This window comes from Helianthus annuus, chromosome 13, assembly GCF_002127325.2.
Source record: "Helianthus annuus cultivar XRQ/B chromosome 13, HanXRQr2.0-SUNRISE, whole genome shotgun sequence".
Classification (NCBI taxonomy): Eukaryota; Viridiplantae; Streptophyta; class Magnoliopsida; order Asterales; family Asteraceae; genus Helianthus; species Helianthus annuus.
Genome location: NC_035445.2, coordinates 16,394,090 through 16,407,566, shown reverse-complemented (window position 1 = coordinate 16,407,566; position 13,477 = coordinate 16,394,090). Strand labels below are relative to the sequence as shown.

Below are 13,477 nucleotides of genomic sequence, written 5' to 3'. Positions count from 1 at the left end.
ACCCAAATAGTATCATTCCCGCGTTGAGATCTAGGTAGCCCTGTAACAAAATCCATGGAAATTTGCTCCCATTTCCATTTTGGGATTTCCGGCTGCTGAAGTAGGCCTGCTGGTTTCTGATACTCGATCTTGACTCTTGCGCAGGTCAAACATTTGCCAACGTAAGCTGCTATGTGGGCCTTCATGCCAGGCCACCAGTAAGTGGTTCTTAAGTCGTGGTACATCTTATCTGAACCAGGATGTACTGAATAACGGGACTTATGGGCTTCGTCCATCACAAGCTCTCGTAGATCTCCGTAAAGTGGGACCCAAATGTGCCCTGCCACATAGTAGGCGCCGTCTTCTTTCTGTTCTAGTTGCTGCCTCGATCCTCGCAGGGACTCAGCCCTGATGTTTTCCGGTTTCAGAGCTTCAGTCTGAGCATTCCGAATCTGGGTAGGGAGACTAGACTGGATGGTAAGTTGCAATGCTCGCACGCGCTTTGGTATAGTGTCCTTTCGGCTGAGGGCGTCTGCCACGACATTGGCCTTGCCCGGATGATACTTAATGGCGCATTCATAATCATTCAGAAGTTCGACCCATCGACGTTGTAGCATGTTTAATTCCTTCTGCTTGAAGATATGCTCGAGACTCCTGTGATCGGTGTAAATGGTGCACTTGGTACCGTACAGGTAATGTCTCCATATCTTAAGCGCAAATATCACTGCTCCCAGTTCCAAGTCATGCGTCGTGTAGTTCCTTTCGTGCATCTTAAGTTGTCGAGAGGCGTAAGCGATAACTTTCTCGCGTTGCATCAACACGCAACCGAGCCCATGAATAGACGCATCGCAGTAGACCACAAAGTCGTCAGTGCCTTCAGGTAACGAGAGAATAGGAGCACTGCAGAGGTTATCCTTAAGCCTCTGAAAAGCAGATTCCTGTGCTTCATTCCACTTGTAGGTGACGCCTTTCTGAGTGAGCGTAGTGAGGGGTTGTGCAATCTTTGAGAATCCCTGAATGAATCTGCGGTAGTAACCTGCCAATCCCAAGAATTGGCGAACTTCAGTCGGAGTCTTAGGGGTAGGCCAATTCTTTATAGAGTCGATCTTTGCAGGGTCAACGTGAATTCCATCCTTGTTAACCACGTGCCCAAGGAAATGGACTTCTCGAAGCCAGAAGTCGCATTTCGAGAACTTGGCATACAGTTGCTCATTGCGAAGGAGTTCGAGGATAAGGCGTAGGTGCTGTTCATGCTCTTCTTGACTTTTCGAGTAGATCAAGATGTCGTCTATAAACACGATCACGAATTTGTCGAGGTAGGGTTTGCATACTCGGTTCATAAGATCCATGAACACTGCAGGGGCGTTGGTCATTCCAAAGGGCATAACGAGGAATTCATAATGACCATAACGAGTTCTGAATGCAGTTTTGGGGATATCTTCATTACGGACCCTTAACTGATGGTAGCCTGATCGCAGGTCAATCTTAGAATAGTAGCTCGATCCTTGCAACTGATCGAATAGGTCATCGATTCGTGGGAGAGGGTAACGATTCTTGATGGTAACCTTGTTCAGCTCACGATAGTCGATACACATTCGGAACGTGCCATCCTTCTTCTTAACAAAGAGTACCGGTGCTCCCCAGGGTGATGAACTAGGACGGATAAACCCTTTATCCAATAGCTCCTGTAGTTGAGTAGAGAGTTCCTTTAATTCTGCGGGGGCTAGTCGATAAGGCGCACGAGCTATAGGCGCTGCTCCGGGAGCTAGCTCGATTTGGAATTCGACCTGACGATGGGGAGGGAGTCCAGGTAATTCCTCAGGAAATACCTCGGGGTAGTCGCGTACTACTGGAAAGTCTTCAATCCTCTTTTCCTTTTCCTGCGTGTTGGTAACAAGCGCTAAGATAGCGGTGTGCCCTTTTCGTAAACACTTCTGGGCCTTCAAGAAAGAGATAACGCCTGAGACTTCTCCACCTTTGCCACCTTGTACAATGAGGGGTTTGCCAGAACGACGAGGAATACGAACTGCTTTCTCTTGACAGAGGATCTCAGCGCGATGCTTGGATAACCAATCCATACCAATAACGACGTCGAAGCTTCCAAGAGTAACAGGGAAAAGGTCGATACTAAATGTCTGACCAGACAACTCTAGTTTGCAGCCTTTGACAACATGTGAGGCCTCGATGTTTCTACCATTAGCTAACTCGACGATATGGGGAGAACTTAGTAACGAAAGCGGACGCTTAAGCTTCTTACTAATACGTAGGGATACATAACTAGCATCGGCACCGGAATCAAATAACACAGAAACATAACGATCATCGAGTAGGAACTTACCCGTCACAACATTGGGGTCATTCCTTGCTTCTCCAGCTCCAATCACAAAAGCTCTTCCCCTAGCACCATTCCCAGCATTGTTGTTTTGATCGTTATTTCCAGCTCCCTGATTGTTGTTGCGGTTCTGGTTCAGTTCAGGGCAATTCTTCTTGTAGTGCCCCTCAGCTCCACACTGGAAACAACCCTTGACATTCCCGTGATGTTGTTGCTGCTGGTTCTGCCCCACGGGACGTGGACTCCTACAGTCCTTGGCCTCATGTCCCATTTTGTTACATCGTTGACACTGACCTTTCGCACACTGCCCGCTGTGATGTCGATGGCACTTGTTGCACTTGGGGTGGTTACCACGATAGCCACCCTGTTGTTGAGTGCCCTTATTGTTTTCAGTTTTCCTTTGCTGAGCTGGGGCCTGAGTGGGGTTAGCATCCTTGCTTTGATTTCCTTCCCACTTACGCTTATTGTCACTAGAACTTCCGACAGTAGCACTGATCCTTTTGGGCAACCTGCCCTCCTCCACGGCCTGATCAGTGAGTTTGTGAGCAAGTCGAACGATCGGCTGAATGGTAGTGTGGTTGGCTGAAGTTACATGGCTTCGAATTTCTGGAGCTAAACCCTTGATGTACAGTTCGATTCTTCGATACATAGGTCGAGACATGTTTGGGCAAAGAGCAGCATAGTCATTAGACAGCTTGGTGTAAGTTTCAATTTCCGACCCAACCATCTTGAGCTCATAGTACTCATTCTCAAGCTTGTGGATGTCATCCCGGTGACAGTACTCCTCCTTAATCATGTCCTTGAAATCCTCCCACGCAGTAGCATTAGCAGTTTCCAATCCAAACATCTGAATCTGCGCCTTCCACCAAGAAAGCGCGCTTCCTTCAAGCGTAGCAGTGGCAAATTTTACCCAATTTGCAGGAGGACACTCGCAAACAGCAAAGACAGCTTCAATTTTCTCAATCCAATGCAGAAGACCTATGGCACCCTCAGTGCCGTTGAAAGGGAGAGGCTTGCAATCCATGAAAGTTTTGAAAGTACACACTGGTGGTTGCGCAGGTGCATGCTGACCTATAGGGTGAGCTGCAAAAGCCGCAGCCACTGTGTTGAGCAGGTTAGTGAACTGAGCCTGCGTCATGTTAATGTTTCCTCTTCCGCGTCCACTCATTGTCTTCATAACCAGAAAACACAGTATGAGTGTGATGTCGTAGTGTAGCGAGAATGAGATAGAAAAGAGAGGTGTATCTATCTAGTTTAGGTACACTAGTACGTATATCATAACAGGAAACATAAAGCAAACAAGTAAACACTGGTCCGAGCTATGAGGTCAAAAGTGTTGAGCCTTGCACTTGGAGTGTAGTGTCGTTACGAGTCACGGGTTATAGTCTGGTTTTCTCCAAAAAGATTTACCCCTTTTTTTTTTTAAAACCAAGTTCACTATAACCAATGGCTCTGATACCAATCTGTCACACCCCCAAAATCCACCTGCGGATAACACCCGCTTCGAGGGCGTGACTGACCAGGATCCAGCCACCAATTATACCGAATACTTAAGTTGATAACAAAAGTAATACTCACTATTCATAAGCTTAGCAAATATTAAGTTCAGAGTTTAAAGTTTGAAGTTCAAAATAGTAATAAGTAGCGGAAGCATAAGTAAGGTAGTTTAAAACAAAGTTCATGATTCAAAATAAGGTAACACCCAACACAAGGGTGAACAGACACTACACGTTCCCAAGCTGCAAGCTCCTTCGTCACTGGTTACCTGCAAAGCATGCAGTAAGGGGGTCAACAATAATGCTGAGTGAGTTCACTAGTGGTCCAGTTTTAGTTTACCAAAAACTTGAGTTGTTTAGATAAAGCATTTATAATCACGTTGTGGGGAGCTACCCCATCTGTAAGCTCACTAAACTGTGGATACCGAAACTGTTGACGGAATATAAATATTCGTGCCCCGAGTCAATGTCTATCATCATTGACCATGTTGCAAGGTCTACTAGTTCACGCCCGATCTCCCCCGGTCACGGTGTGAGGTTGTCAAACCTAATAGCGCTATCAACTAATAACCCGTTCGCCCCCGGTGATTAATCGGTACTGTAAGCAGGGACCTAAGGTGATAGAGTTTCGTTTAGCATGGCTAGTTGTGATTTATAAATAGTATCCAAACGTATCTCCCCCGGAGACAGTAATTACCCATTCTGTTTCCCCCGGAGTAATGGGTCCAAAAATGTTTTTCCCAAAGTTGGTAGTTGTTATGGTATCCCCTTTTTCCAGGGAATAGGGTTGTTTTAGTCTCGTGTCCCAAACCACCGGGACGCATGCTTTTAGTGTGTGAACTCACCTTGGGTTGCTCGGCAGATTAGGTCACTTGTCAAATACGTTGGTCACTACGTCCTAACATGGTTACCGGTATAGGTCAGGTTTGGTGTACAAGCATTCACGTAAAAACTTACACATAACTAGCACGTATCAAGCATATAAGTAAACAGTGGGTTACTGGGCCGGCCTAAATAATTAAACAGTCAACAGCAACACATAATCCAGTCAACAATAGCCCAAGTTAAACACAGAATGGCCCAATAACCAAAATGGACAGCCCACTCGCAACCAGCTGGTCTCGAGTCGCAACCAGGTGGTTGCGGCTTGTCACGTTATGGTTGCGAGTCGCAACCGTGGTCTCGAGTTGTCACGTGTTGGTTGCGAGTCGCAACCGTCGTAGTCTCGAGTCGTAATCACGTGGTTTCGACTTGTCATGCTTTGGTTGCGAGTCGCAACGGTGTGGTTTCGAGTCGGAATGCTGTGGTTGCGAGTCGTAATGCCGTGGTTGCGAGTCGGAAACTGTCATTTTCATGTACACGTGATGATGCAGAAAAGACAGTCCAATTTGTACATATGAAATCAGACCCAGATTAGGAAACTACCAATAAGGTTTCACTAACACTTTTTCCTAATCTGAATACTAGTAAAGATAGATCAAACTTTGCCATTTTTACATCTTCAAGTCATATTCAAACAAGTTCATCCTTTGTTCATCATTTTTAGGGTTTTCATGCCAACATAAACACATATTTATGAACCGAAAATCACATATTTATGACAAGATCATGATGCAAAACAAGGAAACATACATTATATATCCAAATCTTAAGTTTAACATCATTATTTGCAAGAAATAAAGAAGCATAGTATGGTTAGTCATAATCATTCTTGAACTACCATTTGTTAGTCATTTAAACATGTTACCAAGCTTTGTTCACAAGGGTTTTCACATATAGTCAAGTTCCACAAATCATCCTAAAAATCATACAAAAACTACTATCCAAGCATATTCTAGTTCATACAACATAACATAAGTCCTAAGCACATAATGATGACTAACCGGTTGAGAAGGAGAAGAATGAGCCGAAATAAAGGAAGAAGCCGAGGAGATGAAGTGTCCGAATTTCTTGTCCGGGATCCAAGCTTGAACCGAGAAGAGAAGGAGAGAATGGTTTGTTGTTTGGGGTTTCTAGTTGAGAGAAAGAGTAGAAGTGTTTGTGTGTGTAAAATGAAAGAAGTGGGGGAAAGGTGGGATATATATACAAGGGGTCCAACATAAGCCAAGGGTTTCGGCCCAAACCGGTTACGGCCCAAAGGCCCACTCGAGACCGAGCGGCCCACTCGCAACCGAGTGGTTGCGAGTCGTGGTCTCGGGTCGTGGTTTCGGTTCTCATACATATATATATATAATACATACGACACATAAAATGCATAAAGGATCACGTTTTCATTTAATATCATATATATACACAAAATATTACAAGGTGTTTGTTCGGAAAAACCTCGAGTGTCACACGCACGGCGTCTTCAAAGACGACGAATGTTATCGTGGGAAAGATTCTGATTGCGGCTACAACATATTTTGTATGGCAAGAGCGAAACGCTAGACTTTTCTCTAAGAATCACAAGTCGGCTGAAGTGGTGACAGAATTAGTCAAGCACACAGTCCGGTTAAAGCTTATGGGTTTCAAGTTTCGCGGCAGCGCAGATCGGAATAGAGTGCTAAAGGCTTGGAAGATATATTCAGATGAAGATGGATTCGATCCGGGTTAGAAGCTGACGTTGATAGTGGCTAGTGTGTTCCGATTGCTTCGGTGGCTGTTTTTTGGTTGATGGCTGTGTTTTTTGTTTAGTTTGTTTGGCTGTATTTCTTTGTGTTTGTTTCCTAGTCTTGGTATGCCAAGTCTAGTAGGTGTGTTCGTTCTGACACACCCTTGTACTTAATTTGTTGATTTATAAAAATTTACCGGGGTAACCCTTTACCCAAAAAAAAATTCTGTCGCTCCCCTCCCAGACGTTTCCGCCGCGGTTTGTTGTTTTACGCGGTAGGGGTGTGACAGCAAAGATCATATATTGGAAAAATTGCCAATGCTCCACTCTGGTTTGCATTATACACACATTAATGTGCCTCAAGCACATATGGCAGTAAAAGAAAGTTTTTGTCATCCTGAGACATTTAACTTATGGCATGACAGACTAGGCCATCCAGGATCTACAATGACGAAAAGAATTATTGAAAACACACATGGGCATCCATTGAAATATCAAAAGATCCCCCAATCAGATAAAATGCCTCTATGTACCTCTTGTTCACTTGGAAAACTAATTACAAGGCCTTCGTCCTTAAAAGTTAACAAGGAATCACCAATGTTTCTTGAAAGAATTCAAGGTGATATATGTGGACCAATTCATCCACCATGTGGACCGTTTAGATATTTCATGGTCTTGATAGACGCATCCAGTAGATGGTCTCATATCTCTTTATTATCAACTCGTAATGTTGACTTTGCAAAATTTCTTGCTCAAATTATCAAACTACGAGCACATTTCCCTGATTACACTGTTAAAAGGGTGAGACTTGATAATGCTGGTCAATTTACATCACATGCTTTTAATGATTATTGCATGTCTGTGGGAATTGTTGTCGAACACCCTGTTGCTCATGTACACACACAAAATGGCTTAGCTGAATCATTCATCAAACGTTTACAGCTGGATCATTTATTAATCGCTAGACAATTAATAATGAGAACAAAACTGCCTGTGTCGGTTTGGGGTCATGCAATTTTACATGCTGGATCATTGATTCGTGTGAGACCAAGTGCAAATCATAAGTACTCCCCACTACAAGTTGTTTCTGGCCATGAGCCAGACATTTCCCACCTTAAAATTTTTGGGTGTGTAGTGTATGTTCCTATTGCACCACCACAACGCACAAAAATGGGACCTCAAAGAAGGTTGGGAATATATGTTGGATATGAAACATCGTCCATCATACGATATCTTGAACCTTTAACAGGTGACGTATTTAAAGTACGTTTTGATGACTGCTGTTTTAACGAGGCAATGTTCCCCGCATTAGGGGGAGAAAATAAAAAAAAAAAGAGAAAATGATGTCTCATGGTGTGTGCCTTCATTGTCTCATCTTGATCCAAGAACAAAACAATGTGAGACAGAGGTTCAAAAGATAATACACTTGCAAGACATTGCAAATCAATTACCTGATGCTTTTACTGATACACACAGAGTTACTAAATCTCATATACCAGCTGCTAATGCTCCAGCTCGAGTTGAGATTCCAAGTAAGGCAATAGATAATAAGATATCTCATGAATCTCAAAAACGTTTGAAACGTGGAAGGCCAATCGGTTCAAAAGATAAGAATCCTTGAAAAAGAAAAGAATTTGTAAAGGAAATTGACCACAAAGAGAATGATCTTGATAAAACAGTAAATACCGAAACCTCTCATGAGGAAGATGTTGATGACACTAACAAAGAGATATCAATCAACTATGGTCATACACATACCATATGAAACCGATATGAAATAGAAAATATTGATGAGATATTTTCTTATTCTATAGCAAGTGACATCATGGGTGGAGATGATGATCCTGAACCAAAATCTGTCAATGATTGTCAAAATAGACATGACTAGTATAAATGGAAAGGCGCTATGAAAGCTGAATTAGATTCACTCAACAGACGAAAGGTTTTTGGGTCTATTGTTGTTACACCTAAGGTTATAAAGCCTGTAGGGTATAAATGGGTTTTCGTACGAAAACGAAATGAGAAAAATGAGGTTACAAGATATAAAGCGAGACTTGTAGCTCAAGTTTTTTTCACAAAGGCCAGGGATTGACTATGAAGAAACATATTCTCCCGTTATGGATGCAATAACCTTTAGATACTTAATCAGCTTAGCAGTTTTTAAAAAGTTAGAAATGCATCTTATGGATGTTGTTACAGCTTACTTGTATGGATCACTTGATAGTGACATCTACATGAAAGTTCCTGAAGGATTTAAACTCCCTGAAGCGTTAAGTTCAAAACCCAAAGAAATGTATTCGATCAAATTACAAAGATCTTTATATGGGTTGAAATAATCTGGAAGGATGTGGTACAATCGTTTAAGTGACTATTTGACAAGTAAAGGTTATACAAATGATCTTATATGTCCATGTGTCTTTATTAAGAAGACAACATCAGGATATGTGATCATAGCTGTATATGTTGATGACCTAAATATAATTGGGACACAAAAAGAAATTCATGAAGCAATTATTCTTTTAAAGAAAGAATTTGAAATGAAAGACCTTGGAAAAACCAAATATTGTCTTGGTTTACAAATTGAACATATGAGCAATGGAATACTTGTGCATCAAGTGAATTATACTGAAAAGCGGTTGAAACGTTTCAATATGGACAAGGCAAATCCTTTAAGCACTCCAATGGTCGTTAGGTCACTTAATGTCGAAAATGACCCATTTCGTCCTTGTGAGGACAACGAAGAAGTTCTTGGTCCAGAAGTACCATACCTTAGGGCTATTGGAACACTTATGTATCTTACGAATTGTACGAGACCTGACATTTCTTTTGCAGTGAACTTGTTGGCAAGATTTAGTTCAGCTCCTACTAAAAGGCATTGGAATGGGATTAAACATATTTTTCGATACCTTCGATGTACTGTTGATTTAGGCTTGTTTTATCCCAACAATTCAAAAGAAGGGTTAGTTGGTTATGCAGATGCATGTTATTTATCTGATCCTCACAAAGCAAAATCTCAATCTGGATATGTGTTTGTGAATAGAGGAACTACGATTTCATGGCATTCTCAGAAACAAACACTTGTCGCAACATCCTCAAATCATGCTGAAGTCATTGCACTACATGAAGCTTTAAGAGAATGTGTATGGCTAAGATCTATGTCACAACACATAGTGACTTCTTGTGGGCTAGAGAAAGATCGAAGTCCAACTCATATCCATGAATATCATGCTGAAGTCATTGCACTACATATGGCTAAATTAGCGTCCTAACGTGAAGAATTGTCCTCCAGCTCCAACAACAGTTATTAGGAACATGACAATCCTAAAAGTTCCTCTCCTTCAGATGGTACGAATGAACCCACGCCACCCATAGCGATTCTATGGCTTGGCAGACTATCAGATCTCATGATATTGAGGTTAGCTGGAAGGATTTTGTTTGGTTTGCGCAATGTATCCCTAAACATGCATTTCTTGTTTGGCTGATTATGAGGAAGAAGCTGATGACCCAAGATAAAATGCTCGTTTGGAACCAAGTTAGGAGAAAAAGTATGAACATGATGTGCTGCCTTCTTTGTTACAAGAACATTGACTCACATGGTCATCTTTTCTTTGAGTGTGAGTACTCGGCTCAAGTATGGTGCAAAGTTCGAAGTCACGCTGATATGGAGAATATTCCGCCGATTTGGAATAACATTTTAAGCGACATGCTCCAAAGAAGATCCTCCAAGTTGATCGCTAATGTAGTTGCTAAACTCTGTGTTGCTGCTGCCGCTTATTATATCTGGAGGGAACGGAACAAAAGGTTATTCCACAATCATGCTAGGCCCCCTGACATGTTAGCACAGGAAATAATAGCTACTGTTCGTTACAAGCTCATGGGAATGAAGTTCAAGACATCGGCTCAAGTGACAAGGATGTTGGATAAATGGAACATTCATGGGGATGCAGTGTTTTCTAGTGTTGATTCGACATGTCCTATGAATAGATAGTTGTTTGGTTGCTTTTCTAGTTGGTAGGCTAGTGGTTGCGCTTTGTTCTAAAGTTATGTTTGTTGTTTTTTTGGTTTACATATTTGGGGCATGTCCCAATTATGATCTAGTGTGGAACTCTTCCACGCTACATGTTTCTTTTGGTTTGTGAAGATATAAAATCATCGGGGTAACCCTTTACCCAAAAAGAAAAAAGATTCTTTGCATATACTCGGGACCTATTAAAGACAATCAGGTCGAGATGAGATATGTCCAATCCAGCAACAATTCAGCCGATCTTTTCACAAAAGCACTACCTACAACAACTTTCAGGAAACATGTTCATGACAAGTATCAAGAGCGAAGGAGTTTGTGGGAGGATTTGTGTAGGCACAAGTTGCTGTGTACGAACACCCCGTGGTTTGTCATGGGCGATTTTAATTCAGCCCTCCATGGTGATGATTCTCTATTTGGTACGTCTAGTCTTTCTATTGGTATGAGGGAGTTTTATGAGTGTGTCCAAACCACGGAACTGGTTGATGTAAAGGGACATGGTCTTCATTACACTTGGAACCAGAAACCAAAAGAGGGGGTTGGCTTACTTAGGAAAATTGATCGGGTTATGTGTAATCTTAAATGCTTGGAGGTAATTCCTGATGCATATGTCATATATCACCCGCACCGCGTATCTGATCATACTCCGTGTATATTGAAGTTTCCTAAAACTTCTAAACCCTTTCGGCCGAAGCCTTTCAAGTTTGCAAATTTTATCACCTCTAAACCTGAGTTCAAAGATTGTGTGGAGGGTGAATGGGCGAAAAGTATAGAAGGCTACAAGATGTTCTCGGTTACTACTAAATTGAAAAATCTAAAACCAGGTCTTCGTAAGATACTTTTCCAGCAAGGAAATTTGCATACCAAAGTTGTGGAGCTGCGAAAGAAGCTGGATGAAGTTCAAAAATTGGTGGACGCAAACCCTATGGATGAGGGGATTCGTAAAAAGGAGGTAGAGACGCTTCAGGAGTTCCAGGTTGCAGCGCATGATGAGGAATGCTTTTTGAAACAAAAATCGAAGGTGGAATGGCTTTGCTCTGGGGACTCCAATACGGCGTTCTTTCATAATAGTGTGAAGTGTAAGAATAATCGAAGCAAAATCCAGTGCATCCGTGATGTAAATGGTAATCGTTTTGAGGGGGTTGACGTGGCGGCTGCTCTTGTTAACCATTATTCAGCGTTTTTAGGCAAGGATGACACGCTTCCTAGTGTTGACTTGACCGAAGTGATTGACAATGTCATTAATCCTGATACAGCTGAAAATATGGTTAGACAGGTTACGAATGAGGAAGTTAAGAATGCCATGTTTAGCATTTGTGAGAACAAAGCTCCTGGTCCGGATGGCTATACGTCGGCGTTTTTTAAGCATGCTTGGGAAATTGTGGGTAGTGAGGTCACGGGTGCAATTTTGGAATTTTTTGATACGGGTAAAATGCTGAAACAGTTAAACCATACAATTTTAGCTCTTATTCCAAAAGTGGACACCCCTGATTCGGTTCTGGATTATCGTCCTATTTCTTGCTGCAATGTTCTCTACAAATGCATTAGCAAGATTATTACGGACAGGCTGAAAGGGAGTTTGGATTGTCTGGTTAGTATTAATCAGTCGGCGTTTGTGCCAGGCAGGCGGATTTCTGATAATATTCTGTTAACCCAGGAGCTTATGCACAACTACCACTTGAATAAAGGGCCTCCCAGATGCGCGTTCAAAATTGATATCCAAAAGGCGTATGACACGGTTAGTTGGGCTTTTCTTGAGAAAATTCTTTTTCAGTTTGGTTTTCATAGGAAAATGGTGAAGTGGATAATGGCTTGTGTTTCTACGGCTACGTATTCATTGAGTATTAATGGGAATCTTCACGGGTTTTTCAAAGGGAGAAGGGGTCTTCGACAAGGGGACCCGATGTCCCCTTATCTGTTCACGCTTGTTATGGAGGTGCTTACACTTCTTCTCCAAAAATCTGCTCGGTCTCCAGGTTTCAAGTACCATGCTCATTGTATGAAACAAAAAATAATAAATGTCTCATTCGCTGATGACCTTTTTATTTTTGTTCATGGAAGCGCCTTCTCGGTTAGCAAGATAAAAGTGGCGTTGGAGCAATTTTCGAGTATTTCTGGTTTGGTTCCGAGTTCTGCTAAAAGCACGGTATTTTTTTGTAATGTTCCTCTTCAGGTCAAGCAGGATATTCTCAACATCATGCCGTTTCAGCAAGGTTCGCTTCCTGTTCGTTATCTAGGTGTGCCGTTGATCACATCCAGGTTAACCGCAGGGGATTGCAAGGTTTTAGTGGACCGAATGGATAAGAAAATCAACAACTGGATGACAAAAACGCTGTCCTTTGCGGGCAGATTGCAGCTCATTAATTCGGTACTATCCGCAATGCATATATACTGGGCTTCCATTTTTGTTATTCCAGGCCGAGTTGTCAGCGATTTAGAAAAGCGGATGAGGCGTTTTCTGTGGAATGCTGGTAATGTTGGTACGGTTAAAGCAAAGGTGGCGTGGAATGATATCTGTCTTCCTAAGTCGGAGGGTGGTTTAGGTATTCGTCGTGTGGTGGATGTAAACAGAGCTCTCATTACTAATCACATATGGAGTATCCTAACTAAAAGAAAGTCCCTGTGGGTGCAATGGATTTATGCTCATAAACTGAAGCTTCAAAGTTTCTGGGAGGTCCAAAGTAGGGGTAGCATGAGCTGGGGATGGAGGAAAATACTCTCTATTCGAAATATTATCCGGCCTTTCTTTTGGAAGATTATCCGAAGTGGGTTGCAAACGAATGCGTGGAGTGATAACTGGTGTCACCTTAGCCCCCTTAGATCTTTTATAACCCCGAGACGCATTGCTAATGCGGGATTCAGTCTTCAATCGTCTGTTGCGGATTTGGTAGATGAGCATGGGCAATGGAAATGGCCCCAAGCTTGGTATGATACTTATCCTGTCTTAATTGGGTTGACTCTTGATCAGCCGTTTTTGCAGCTTCATGACCGTTTGGTTTGGAAGGATTTGGAGGGTAATATTCGGCACTACAGTTCTCTAGAAGTGTGGCATACCA

General features: G+C 42.3%; 1 protein-coding gene across 1 annotated transcript; it reads left to right on the top strand.

Annotated features, from left to right (window-relative positions):
- The first annotated feature begins 9,779 nt into the window (after positions 1-9,779).
- LOC110900574 lies at positions 9,780-10,388 on the top strand. The gene has a single exon (XM_022147459.1). The coding sequence runs from the start codon at positions 9,780-9,782 to the stop codon at positions 10,386-10,388; it is 609 nt and encodes a 202-aa protein (XP_022003151.1).
- Positions 10,389-13,477: the final 3,089 nt, after the last annotated feature.